General features: G+C 42.4%; 1 protein-coding gene across 5 annotated transcripts; it reads left to right on the plus strand.

Moving 5' to 3' along the window:
• Positions 1-572: 572 nt before the first annotated feature.
• On the plus strand, positions 573-11,981 carry LOC127917466 (somatotropin-2-like). 5 transcript variants are annotated; one of them, XR_008097450.1, is made up of 3 exons: positions 590-2,418; positions 2,704-2,862; positions 10,109-10,246. XR_008097450.1 is itself a non-coding variant. In XM_052500602.1 (3 exons), exons 1-3 carry the CDS (start codon positions 9,513-9,515, stop codon positions 11,288-11,290), a joined length of 336 nt encoding a protein of 111 aa, XP_052356562.1. In that variant the 5' UTR covers positions 8,683-9,512; the 3' UTR covers positions 11,291-11,981. The 5 variants fall into 5 exon arrangements, 2 of the variants coding, with proteins under 2 accessions (XP_052356562.1, XP_052356561.1); XR_008097449.1 differs by lacking the exon at positions 10,109-10,246 and adding an exon at positions 5,133-7,491; XM_052500602.1 differs by lacking the exons at positions 590-2,418; positions 2,704-2,862 and adding exons at positions 8,683-9,581; positions 11,180-11,981 and having other exon boundaries at positions 10,109-10,264.
• Positions 11,982-12,757: the final 776 nt, after the last annotated feature.

Genomic DNA, 12,757 nt, shown 5'->3' on the forward strand with positions numbered 1-12,757 from the left:
CACTCATGCACGCACCCTGATTTTCCGTGTCGTTTTCTTCGTGACCTACCGGGGTGATGTCAGGAAAGGACATTTTCCTATCGTTAAAGGGTGAGATACATTTTTAAAACCAGTGATTTAATTCCAAAATATTTAGTACATACGTTTTAAAGACGTGTTAGAATTAATGACCAAATTGTACTACTATTTAAACAAACATCATTAGTGTTTTATGTAAAAACATTGAGACCTACAGTTGTACATTATTACAAACTTTATAACATACCATTGTAGGAAAGACTATAAATTGCTACTGAGAATCTACGTCTAACAGTCGCTTCCCAATCACCTATGTCCAGTAGCCTTCAGAAATATCTATTAGGAGGGATTCACTTATTCACATCTCTTTTTTAATCTGTCCTGGCAGCTAAATATTCGGGGCTGTGGGTTTGCACTAAAGCTGTGGTAACATAGTGTTAAAGTATATGCTCCACGTTCTGTCCCTAACTAGGGGGTGTTTCGAGACATTTTTTTGTTTTATAATGGTTACATGTTCATTACACACCCCTGCATTCTATATTGTAATGACCTGACTTGATCATAAATGAACAATTGTCCAGACAGAGGCTTGAGTTTACGAATTGACGGTTTATTACACCAACTTTACACAGGCTACTGTTTGGGCCGTAGCACACGCCGAATAGATGACAGATAACCCACAAGCCAATCGTGACCTTCTCTTGTGAAGCCCAGACGTAAGAGAGAGAGAACAAAGGCTGAACCTGGTCTTAACTTCCAATGCTCCACCCCCCTCCACGCCACTCCGCCAACCACCAGGATGCCCGGCATCAGAACATTCCAGGCATTCCCGTGATTGGCAGATAGCAGGTTGATTGACATGTCGGACCCCGCGAACACCGGGTACTGGTCAGTACAACACAACCACCTCCTAGCCTAACACATAACACACAGCTAGCTAGCTGTCTGTGCGGGTCGCTACAATATTATTAAGTAGGCTGTTGGTCTTTTGAGGTCCGTTATGTCAATTTGTGGTCCTTCTGTAGCTCAGTTGGTAGAGCATGGCGCTTGTAACGCCAGGGTAGTGGGTTCGATCCCCGGGACCACCCATACGTAGAATGTATGCACACATGACTGTAAGTCGCTTTGGATAAAAGCGTCTGCTAAATGGCATATATTATTATATTATTTGCCTTTATACATCTCATTGACCTACTGTCAACTCCCTCAGTTGTAAACATCTACAATAATCATTAGACGTACGCGTCAGAGTTATCATACCCCGTGTCGGGGTTTGTACAGAGTTGGTTAAATCCGCTCTTTTGCTCCCCACTTACATGGCTAATAATCTCCAAGCTGCTCTAAGTGGTGTTGTTTGAGTGAATATTGTTTTCCATAAAGTTAATAACCCCTAAACCGATATATGAAATTACCTCTGCCCCTATCTATAAAGCGTGAGATACATTTTTAAAACCAGTTATTTAATTCAAAAGATTTAGTACCTACATTTTAACACATTCCAAAATGTTTACTATTTCTTACAGATAAAGGGTCCTGTTAGCCCCCGACCTGTAACTGACAGTTAGACTTACAGGTTATGTCGTTGTCTTTTGTTTGAATTGTTTATGTGTCCGCTGTGCGGGGGAAATGATAATACAAGCGGAACTATGTAGCTAATACTGTTGTAACGGGGATCCTTATTGTAGCAACACACTTTTGGAGGGAAGGCAATCCTGCGCTGCGTTAGCTAAGTTTTCATGTCATCGGGTGTAGTTCATAAAGGTTGAAGCGTGTATGTTAGGATGAAGTGTGAATTCATGCCAGGAATAATAAGTGTGAAGTTTGATTTCCTCCCTTCTGGAATAAGCAGTGTTGATAATGGGATATGATAAAGGGTGAGTCGGTCAAGGATCGATGCAGACAAGGTGGTAGATTGTACGACAAGCGACAGGTTTATTCAGAGTGAAGATATCTGGTACAGCGTATATACGGGCCCCTCTGTTAGCTCATCAGAGACTAGCAGAAAGGAGCCTTGCTAACAGTGAGTACAAGCTTCATATACACAACAGAAAATAGGTTGATTTCTAGGAGATCGGATCTGGTGTGTGCGCTATCTTCAGTCACACAATGTTCGGCTGGGAGGAGATTATATGTGTGTGTGCTTGTTTGTCTCTACGTCTAGGCTTTCTGCCAATGTGTGGGTGTTTTATCTGTGTGTCCTCGGCAGCTATGTGTGTACTGTATGTGCGTCGTCCCTGTCTTCTGGGGTCAGTGTGTAAGAGCGTATGCGTCCCTGTCCTGTCCTCAAGAGTCCGTGTGTAATGTGTGTGCGTCCCTATCTTCAGGGGAGTTGTGGCCGAACTGCCGGCTAGCACCTGTGGCTAGGAGTATCCTGTTGTGACAGTGTTCTGGATGATCAAAGTGAGTGTGTGTGAGAGATATCCTGTATGGGGCCCAACCTGTTTTACTATGAAAATACGTTGTCCCAGCTATAGTAGTGTAATGTCACCTACATAAGAATTAGCAGTCCTCTACAGCAGCCAATTAGGTATTTTTTCCTTTATTCATGTGTTTAATCTGAACCCGTTATAAAGCCGGTTAAACTGTTATGTATGTAAGCACTTCAGAGTTATACCAAGCTAATAAGTCACTCGTAAGATAAGGTTGTAAGAGTGTGCTTAACTGTATTTTTCATTTACTTTATAGTTCTCACGGAAGGGGATAATTCTCACTGAAACTACAGAATAAAGCCGCCAGTTAAAATCAAGGAACGGTTGTGCTCGTGGTTACTGAAGGGAGCTACAAGACCCTTATCCGTTTCGAATTCACCAACTCAAAGACGCTTGCCCGCTCCATCATAACTCCGTAAGTTTTCCCTCCCTGTCTAGATCAAACGTCCTGCCTGTAAATCCTGGGTATGCCCACATCATTAATGAATAAGATGTGTAGAAAACTGTTTAGCCATAGTTAAAGGCCTTTCATAAAGAGGCTGTCATGATTGCATGTGCCTCATGTTTAACACGTATTGCTTGTTACAGAATACTACTGTTGTACATCTAATATCCCCTAGCAGATTTCGTTGCCTTTGCACAAATTCTGTCATGTTACTGTGGTCTTTTAAAAGTCAATAAATATGTGTGGAAAGTGTACATGTTTGTTTCACTGTAGATCTGTTTAAGACCTCCTAGAAACACCTAATTTCATCCCACAGCATTAATTAATAAACTGTGTAGAAGCTGTTTAGCCATAAGTAAAGGCCTTTCATAAAGCGGCTGTCATGATAAACCTGAATCTGAAAGTACCTTTAGGATCTTTTCTTTGGGGTTCTAATCTCCCCAGGTGTACATGCACTGAACATCCATAGGCTGGAGCCATCTGGAAGCTCTGTGCCTGTACATATAAAGATAACTAAATAGGAAACTAGGCTGAGAAACATTAGTTAGATGGCTGTTTAATTGTTGTTCAAAGCTTGAAATGGACACAATGCCAAGGGACCTTGTTTCTAACAGATACACACACACACACACACACACACACACACACACACACACACACACACACACACACACACACACACACACACACACATACACACACACACAACACACACACACACACACATATTCAGGTCTTAAAGATGGCTTGTTCTGGACATTTATAATGCCTATGCCCCAGATCCATAACCCAGGACATTCCTGCTTCATAGATAACAACCATAAGGGAGATAAAACTGGGGGTGGGGGGCATACCCTGTCCCAAAAGTTCAAACACTCAAACACCACCCTCCCCAGTTCAACCAGCCCCCTAGACATCAAACAACAGGCCTACTTCAAAGCATAACATAAAGCTATAAAATAACACACACCCTCTAACAGGGGAGGGGGGCGGGCCGGAGGCCCATATTCAGACATGTACACGTCATCAGGACATAAGGTCAGCAATCAATCATTTTGACACATGCCGTATCCTCTATCTCTCTCACACTGTGTACACCTATAGGATTTGATCTTTTGCTTAACCACACCCCCATTATTCCCCATAAATAGAGGAGCATCCCTCAGTCTCAGCATCATTAGGGTCAACGGACCCCAAAGAGCCTTAAACTGGACAAAGACTCAAGATGGAACTCTACAAGGACAACCTCTTCCTCAACGGATCTACTGGGCTCTAGCTATATGCTTACCCCTAAAAGACACCTCACCGGGATCAGGACTTCAAGCTGGGGCTTCACACACCCCTTGGGCTCCAGCTACATGCTACTACCTCAAAGACATCTCACCAGGATCTAGACATCAAGCAGGGGCTTCACACACACACACACACACCCCTTGTACTCTAGCTATATGCTACTCCCTAAAAGACACTTCGCCGGGATCCAGACATTAAGTTGGGGCTTCATACCCCCTGGGCTCCAGCTATAGCTACTCCCTAAAAACACCTCACCGGGATCAAGACACCAGCTGGTACCCTGCCCCCCCCACCACACACCTCTCATCCCCGACCCATTCTCCTCCCGGAGGAAAAAGCCTACATCTTTATGGTACACCGTGAATCCGGATTACTTCAAGCTGTACCCTAACCCCTACTATTCCCTCCCTACATATAGATACTCCCACAACGGACCTTCATAGACCTTCCAGACCATCGAGCCTCAACCACACATACACCCACACACACATCCTAATTTTTCCGGTCCATAATACAGCTTTTTACCACATTATGACCGAGTGCGCTTTTTTGCACCTTTTTTCTCCTCCCTGCTACCTGATGAAGCCGAGTAAGGCAGAAACGCGTCGTGGAAGGCAGATTCCACACAGACTTCGGGGTACCTCCTCTTGGCTACCTATTGTCATTTGTACTTTTTTCTTACCCTTACTTTCAGTTGTACACAGGGACACACACGGAAGATCTACAGGACAGCGATGACCCTGGGCACTCTGATGGCTACTCAGACCCCCTACTTCACCACAATACAAGCCCAAACAATTTCGACGGGGCATAGTTATCTACATAGACCCTCTACACATTTTGAAAGAGACGCACAGAGGGTCCGGCCGAAAAAGAGTTTAAACCGGCAACCTTGTCTCATCATAGGATCGTCGCATTCACCTTACATAAGACTCTCTGTTTTTCAGGCTTCATCGAATGGCACAACAGGCTCCTACCTACTCCGACCACACAGGACAACCCGGTCTCACCAACCCAAGATCAACTAAGAACCAAAGACAAAGAAACCCCTCAAAGAAAACAGCTTACCCCCACCATACCAGGGGACCCAGAGACCTGGTCATACCCTCATAAGGTTGACATAGGAACGGGCTCCTTTTGGACAACGCAAAGCCTCCTAAACTTCCCCACATCATACCCTTACCAGGGTGATTGAGGGAACGTAACAGAGGCAGAGTGTTAAGGTGGCCTCTGATTTTTTATCTCCATCCCATACCCAGACCTGGGTGGGATGGAATGAAAACCAGCAGGAACAGGTTACAACTCCACAACCATCTATCTCCACATACTCTTCCCAGCCAACACCACCTAACATAGGATTGCTGAACAGGACCACTGGATGAATCCCCTCAGCTGGCAACTATACCCACAGCTAATCCCACCCCATGGGTTTCCGGGACCCCTAGACACCAAACCTCTCAAATCATTTTAAAGAAGACATGCACAGAGGGGCCAGCAGAAAAAGTTTTGACCGGTAGCCTAGTCTCATCATAGGAACGCCGACTTCACCTCACACAGAGTCCCCTTTTTTAGGCTTCTACGAATGGCATAATAGGCCCCCACCCACTCCGACCACATAGGACAACCCGAGCTCACCAACCCAAGACCTACTAGAACCAAAGACAAGAAAACCCCCCAAGAAAGCAGCCCACCCCAACCATACCAGGGGAGCCAGAGACCCGGTCATACCCTCACAAAGTTGACATAGGAACGGACTCCTTTTGGGAAACGCAAACCCTCCTAACCTTCCCTCACCTGACCAGGGTGATTGACGGAACGGAGCAGAGGCAGAGTGTTGAAGTGACCTCTGAACTTTCCTTCCCGTCCCATACCCTGTTCAGGGTGGTATGGAGTGAAAATCAGTAAGAACAGGTTAATTAGGCAACCCCCATAAACTGTAAGTCAGTCATTTTTCCCAACAGATGTCAAAGAAAAGCTCTCTCACACACACACAGCAAGAATGGTGTGAAAAGGTGCAGTGCTGAAAGACACAGAGAGCAGTTAATGGCATAAACACAAACTCTAGGCCTTTCAACAAGATCTCCCGCTTGACCGTAGCTCGCTCGGTCTGACCACAGTGACCATGCAAAAAGTAGTCTCATGTAGCAGGCTTTGTCTGCGTAAAAGTAATCTCATGTAGCTCACTCGGTCACCGGTCCGCAGGGACCATGCAAAAAAGTAGTGTCATGTAGCTCACTCAGACCGGTCTGACCACAGGACCGTGCAAAAAAGTAATCTCATGTAGCTCACTTGGTCTGATCATAGGGGCCATTTAAAATGCATTATGGAGTGGGATTATGAAGCTGCATTATGGAGTGGGATTATGAAACTGCCTTTTTTATTTTCATGTTCACAGAAACATTGGAAGAAACAAGGACACAGAGTAATCAGTACCGGTTTTATGGGTACCTGTGTGCCTACTTTACATCCATATATGGCCACAGACCAGGCCTATATAAAAACGTGTTGGTAAAAGAGGTGGAGGAGGCAAAATGTGACCAGTCTGGGGTGTATCTGATCAATGTAAGTCTATGAAATACAGCTGGCTGTGTTTATTTGTTCGTTTGCTTGGTTATCTTTGAAAACAATTGCAGTCGCAAGGGGTACTACACTCAATATGGAATTTGTTCCATTCGTGGCCCATTCTGCCAATATTCATAAATGATTTCATCTCATTGCATGATGTTGGGACAAAGCCAATCTCCGCTCTCTGCTCTCTTTAAAGGTTGTTTGATGGAGTGTGAGACATTCAGCCATCTGTTTATCCGGGTTGCAGGGTTGGGGTGAACAAGTTTACGCTCTCTGTGAGTCCCAAATGGCACCCTATTCCCTATATAGTGCACTACTTTTGGTTCACTATGTAGGGAATAGTGTGCCTATTTGAGACTCAGCCTCTGTTTGGCTCCTGGGGTCCTGGACATGTATCCAACACGACGCCAGATGGTTACTCTTCGGAACATGATGCCCGCAGCAGCTTTGTTCAATCAGAGAGAGGCAGAGAGTCAGCGCACACACACACACACACACACACACACACACACACACACACACACACACACACACACACACACACACACACACACACACACACACACACAGAGAGGAGAGTGTCTTTTCAGGAGCAAGTGTCAATGCAGAACGCTCCAGGCCTTCTGAGAATATGTTCTTTATGTTACGATATGGCAACATTATCAGATGTGCAGAGATGGTGGGCAGGATTATGTTGTCATAATTTTTGGATCGCTTGGTGATAAAAAAAATATATATATTTTTATTTCACCTTTATTTAACCAGGTAGGCTAGTTGAGAACAAGTTCTAATTTGCAACTGCGACCTGGCCAAGATAAAGCACAGCAGTGTGAACAGACAACACAAGAGTTACACATGGAGTAAACAATTAACAAGTCAATAACACAGAGTTACACATGGAGTAAACAATTAACAAGTCAATAACACAGTAGAAAAAAATATCTCTACCTGTACATGACCATCTGATCATTTATCACTCCAGTGTTAATCTGCAAAATTGTAATTATTCGCCTACCTCCTCATGCCTTTTGCACACAATGTATATAGACTCCCCTTTTATTTTTTTCCTACTGTGTTATTGACTTGTTAATTGTTTACTTTAAAAATACTACAGTATTTCATTTGCAATTACCCTACCCATTCCCCTCCCCATATCCCAATTTGTGACAAGTGAGGACCCTACATGCCAAGTATAGGTCATATATTATGTTCCCTATAAGTTATAGAAAAGAGCAGAAGCTCTGAACTCTGAATTAATATCAGAATGACCGAAAAGTGCATTTTGGAGAGTATTTTAATTTTTGGGTTCCCAGGTGCCTATTTTCAATCACCAGATGCACAGATGTATGAGGGGCGCCCATGGATAGAGGGCCGTAGTAGGGTGCCCGGTAAAACCATGCATTTAGGACCGTGTTTTAATTTTTGGGTTCCCAGGTGCCTATTTTCAATCACCAGTTGCACAGAAACATGTCCTACCGACAGAAACATGGCAAACGTTGTTTAGAATCAATCCTCAAGGTGTTTTTCACATATCTATTCGATGATAAATCATTTGTGGCAGTTTTTAGCCACCGTGGGTTTCTGCCTGGGTTTCTGAAGCACTTTGAGATAAATGGAAAAATACTGAAATGATGTCAATTAGCCTTTCAGAAGCTTTTAAAACCATGACATAATTTTCTGGCATTTTTCAAAAGCTGTTTAAAGGCACAGTTTCAATTTGGTGTATGTAAACTTCTAACCCACTGGAATTATAAGTTAAATAATCTGTCTGTTAATAATTGAACTCATTTGATTTCATTTGAAAAATAACTTTTGTCAAGACACAGTACACCAAGTCAAGAAGGCTTCAACAAGGTAGCATTGTGTAGTCAAGCGCATGCTCCTAACTGCAAGGTTAACAGATTCACATGTTTTCCCAGGCAAATTTTTACCCCAAAATCAATCAATCAATGAAGTATGGCCTACACACTTGCTCCAACAGATACCTTTATTGGTCTTCGTCAGGTCTCAAGTCCTTGATAGTTCCTTCTCTGTGTGTCTACTTTGAGGTCTGTGCTAACACCATAGGACATTTAATTGACATTAAACAATAAAATATTGGTGCTAATAAAGAAGCAATATAATATATTTGTCAAATAATGCCTGATGATTGGATTGACGTATTATTATCCATGATGGCAGGTTACATCAGCGACAGGTGGCGAAAATCTCATGTTTACTCCTGTTGATACATTAAAACATGTGTTTCCCGTCTATAAAAGCAGTGGCCGCTTATGCAGGACAGAAAACCAAACCAATCCAAAACCAATCCTGTTGGGGTAAGTATTGATCCTTGGCAATTAAGAGAAGAACTGGGACATGGTAAACCAGCTTTTATTTTATTTTTTAAGTGAGAAGTCAGTGTACCATTTAATACCATTTAAATTTAACAACCTTACTATGTGATCTATTAGATTTACATTTTAGTTATTTAGCAGACAGTCTTATCCAGAGTGACTTACAGGAGCAATTAGGGTTAAGTGCCTTGCGCAAGGGCACATCAACAGATTTCTCACCTAGTCAGCTCAGGGATTCAAACCAGTACACATCAGGTCTTAATCGCTAGGCTATTGATGTACAAATGGCGGAGAATATCTTACTAACATGTTGCAACATAATTTGACTTGCAGGTTTTTATACATTGATTATTTTAATTTATAACATCTGTCTTAATGTTTCTGCTGATATAGTTCAGTTTTTTTCTGGGTCAAGTTGAAGTGATGGAAAACCAACAACTCCACATTGGTCAACGGTTCCACCTATTGGCTCAGAAAATGTCCAACGCTTTTGTAAGACATCTTTTGAATCTTCTTTTGACATAGCAGATCATGTTTCACAGGTGGTTCCTCTTCTTGAAAACAGTGTCCTCTTCACACAAACCTAGCGGCAAAAATTCTCTCTCCCGTCTGTGTGATTTTAGGATTTAGGATATTTTCCTATTTAGATTTTTAATATTTTATAATTTTAAATATAACAAAAAATAATATTTTTTTTTTTTTTTTTTCAACTCCATGGGTAAATATATACTGTAGAAAAGCAGAACCAGCATCATGCATGGTGGAAATTAAATCTAGCCATGATAGGGAGTTTTAAATTGTACACTTAAATTGGCAGTAAAATGTTGTTATACCTCAGTGCCTTCAATTAAGGTAGTTAAAACAACCACACACCATAGTCCTTGTAAGTAAAACTCATCACTCTCTAATCGGCGGTTTCTCTACGTCTACATTCTCCAGCCAGGTATCATGTAAATGATATGTCATCTCAAGCTGTACAATACAATGCAAATTCATTTTCTAATAATCTCTACACACAGGTCCTGAAGCTGCGTCATATCTCTTTCCACCTGAATGTATCCTGGGAGTACTCTAGCCAGACCCTGACCATCTCAAACAGCCTAATGGTCAGAAACTCCAACCAGATCTTGGCGAAGCTTCGTGACCACAAAGTGGGCATCAACCTGCTCATCAAGGTAAAGAAAGGAGGGAGAACAATGACCATTCGTGGTGCCGCACTTTGTGCATTTATAACTCAAATACTTCTAGTAAGTTGAACTCAGTCAATGAAAAGTCATTATTAAAATGTCTATGTGCTACTGGCTCACATCTAAATGAGTCACATCAATGCAAGTTTTTAAAGTTAGAACAAATTAACTTTTTACCCAGCATGCTCTACTACAGGTAGATTTTTTGAATTGTTTTTAATATCTGTGTTTTTACATGTACACCTGTTTGAACTCGTTACCTGTATACAAGACACCTGTCCACACACACAATCAAACAGACTCCAACCTCTCCACAATGGCCAAGGCCAGAGGGCTGTGTAAGGGCATCAGGGATACAAATGTAGACCTGTACAAGGCTGGGATGGGCTACAGGAAAATAGGCAAGCAGCTTGGTGAGAAGGCAACAACTGTTGGCACAATTATTAGAAAATGGAAGAAGTTCAAGATGACGGTCAATCACCCTCAGTCTGGGGCTCCATGCATGATCTCACCTCGTGGGGCATCAATGATCATGTGGAAGGTGAGGGATCAGCCCAGAACTACATGGCAGGACCTGGTCAATGACCTGAAGAGAGCTGGGACCACAGTCTCAAAGAAAACCATTAGTAAAACACTACGCCGTCATGGATTAAAATCCTGCAGTGCACGCAAGGTCCCCCTGCTCAAGCCAGCCATGTCCAGGCCCGTCTGAAGTTTTCCAATGACCATCTGGATGATCCAGAGGAGGAATGGGAGAAGGTCATGTGGTCTGATGAGACAAAAATAGAGCTTTTTGGTCTAAACTCCACTTGCCGTGTTTGGAGGAAGAAGAAGTATGAGTCGGGGATATGTATTGATATGCACACATCCACCCCACCATGCATCTCTCTCTGTCTCCCACAGGGGAGCCAGGATGGGATACTGAGCCTGGATGACAATGACTCTCAGCATCTGCCCCCTGCGGGAACTAATACCAGAACCTGGGGGAACCTGGACGTATCTTTGGGTCTTTAATCCATATATGATTACTATTATTGTTCATTGATCAAGACTGGTCTCGAGAAAGTCCTAGTGACTTAGAACATTCACATTAAAATGTGTCAACTATAACCTATTCTTCTTTTTTTCCCCCAAGGTTGAGATCTACCTGACCTTCGCTATGTGCAGGATGTCGCTGAAGGCCAACGTAAACGTGCGCTGGAGTGGCAGCCAGCAAGAGCCTGTCTCCAGGGTTCGGTTTCCCAGATACAGATTACACCTTGCTCTGCACTGAAGAGCATTTTCAATTGAGATTCTCCATTAGGCATGCCTTTTAGTCTATAGTAGATTTACTTTGGATCTGGTAGAGCCTGACTCCAGGGGTTTTCAAGCATTTGCATTTTCTTCTCTGAAATCAACAACAGCCCTTTCTATAATATTCACTCTGTTCCTCAGAGCTACCATTGATCCATGGGCATTTTAGATTAGTACATTTATAGAAAAGATTATAAATATGTCTTATTTAAATATATGGTTCGAGGTGGTACTGCCATTTATGCATAAATTAATATTTAGGGGTGAAATGGGAACTTGTAGAGCTCCAAGCTTTAGGTATGTCCACAGATGGATAATATATTTTATAGTAATTTCCTTTAAGCATTTTCATTCCTTAATCTTACTGTTTGAAACGAATAGTGATTCAATAAAGCTGTTGTTCTCTGCAGTACATGATCTCTTGGCTACTATTTGCTATCTTTCAAATATTTTTTATTTTACAAGTTTCTAGCCCCAACATTCCTATTGTGTGCCTTGGACAACATAAGGCTGGATTCAATTCGTATAGCAGACGCTCCATTGAATGTAAAGGCAATGTTCCTGCGTTCGTGGAGACGGCATTCACTGCAAACGCTGCATATGTCAGGCTCAATGGAAATTACCTTAAAAATGTTACGCTGTTTTTCAGCAATACAGATTTAAAACAGCCCATAGTCACGTACATTTGTATTGTACCTAAATATCCCCTGTCTGGGTTCGTGTCATACCCTCTCAATGGGCAACAAGTAGAGCATGTAAAAAAAATGCCCTGGTAGGAACCTATGTTTCCAGTAACATGCACTTTTTTCCCAAAACTATAAACGCATTTATCTATTAAAAGGTTCTATAAAAAAAACTGTTTTAATTAGATGACAATGCCCGTCTATGTGTGCCCTTTCGTTTAAAAAAAAAACCATCCAGATTGGACATGTGCTTTTTGATTTATTCACGTTTTGGTGATTTTGAATATAGCCCAAGATGGCGGCCAAAAAAGGTCAACTAAGGCCTTGAGGCCAGATAGAGGCATATAAACTGGTTAGGGGTGTTTGTATTTTAGGCCTGTATGTCCCTTCATCCCATGAGAAAGAGTTTATCATTTATTGCCTCTTTGTTTCATCTCATTCCCTGAAAATGTCATGTCAACCGGTTAGGTCAAATAAGCCCTTAATGCCAGGGCAGTGGCTTTTT

The sequence above is a fragment of the Oncorhynchus keta genome, unplaced genomic scaffold, assembly GCF_023373465.1.
Source record: "Oncorhynchus keta strain PuntledgeMale-10-30-2019 unplaced genomic scaffold, Oket_V2 Un_contig_11514_pilon_pilon, whole genome shotgun sequence".
Lineage (NCBI taxonomy): Eukaryota > Metazoa > Chordata > Actinopteri > Salmoniformes > Salmonidae > Oncorhynchus > Oncorhynchus keta.

Excerpts from the sequence above, each read along its gene's own strand:
- LOC127917466 (XM_052500601.1), top strand. The coding sequence starts at position 9,513 with ATGGAAAACCAACAACTCCACATTGGTCAACGGTTCCACCTATTGGCT. Across the intron at positions 9,582-10,108 it reads AGAAAATGTCCAACGCTTTT|GTCCTGAAGCTGCGTCATAT; the intron begins GTAAGACATCTT and ends CTCTACACACAG. Across the intron at positions 10,265-11,411 it reads GCATCAACCTGCTCATCAAG|GTTGAGATCTACCTGACCTT; the intron begins GTAAAGAAAGGA and ends TTTTCCCCCAAG.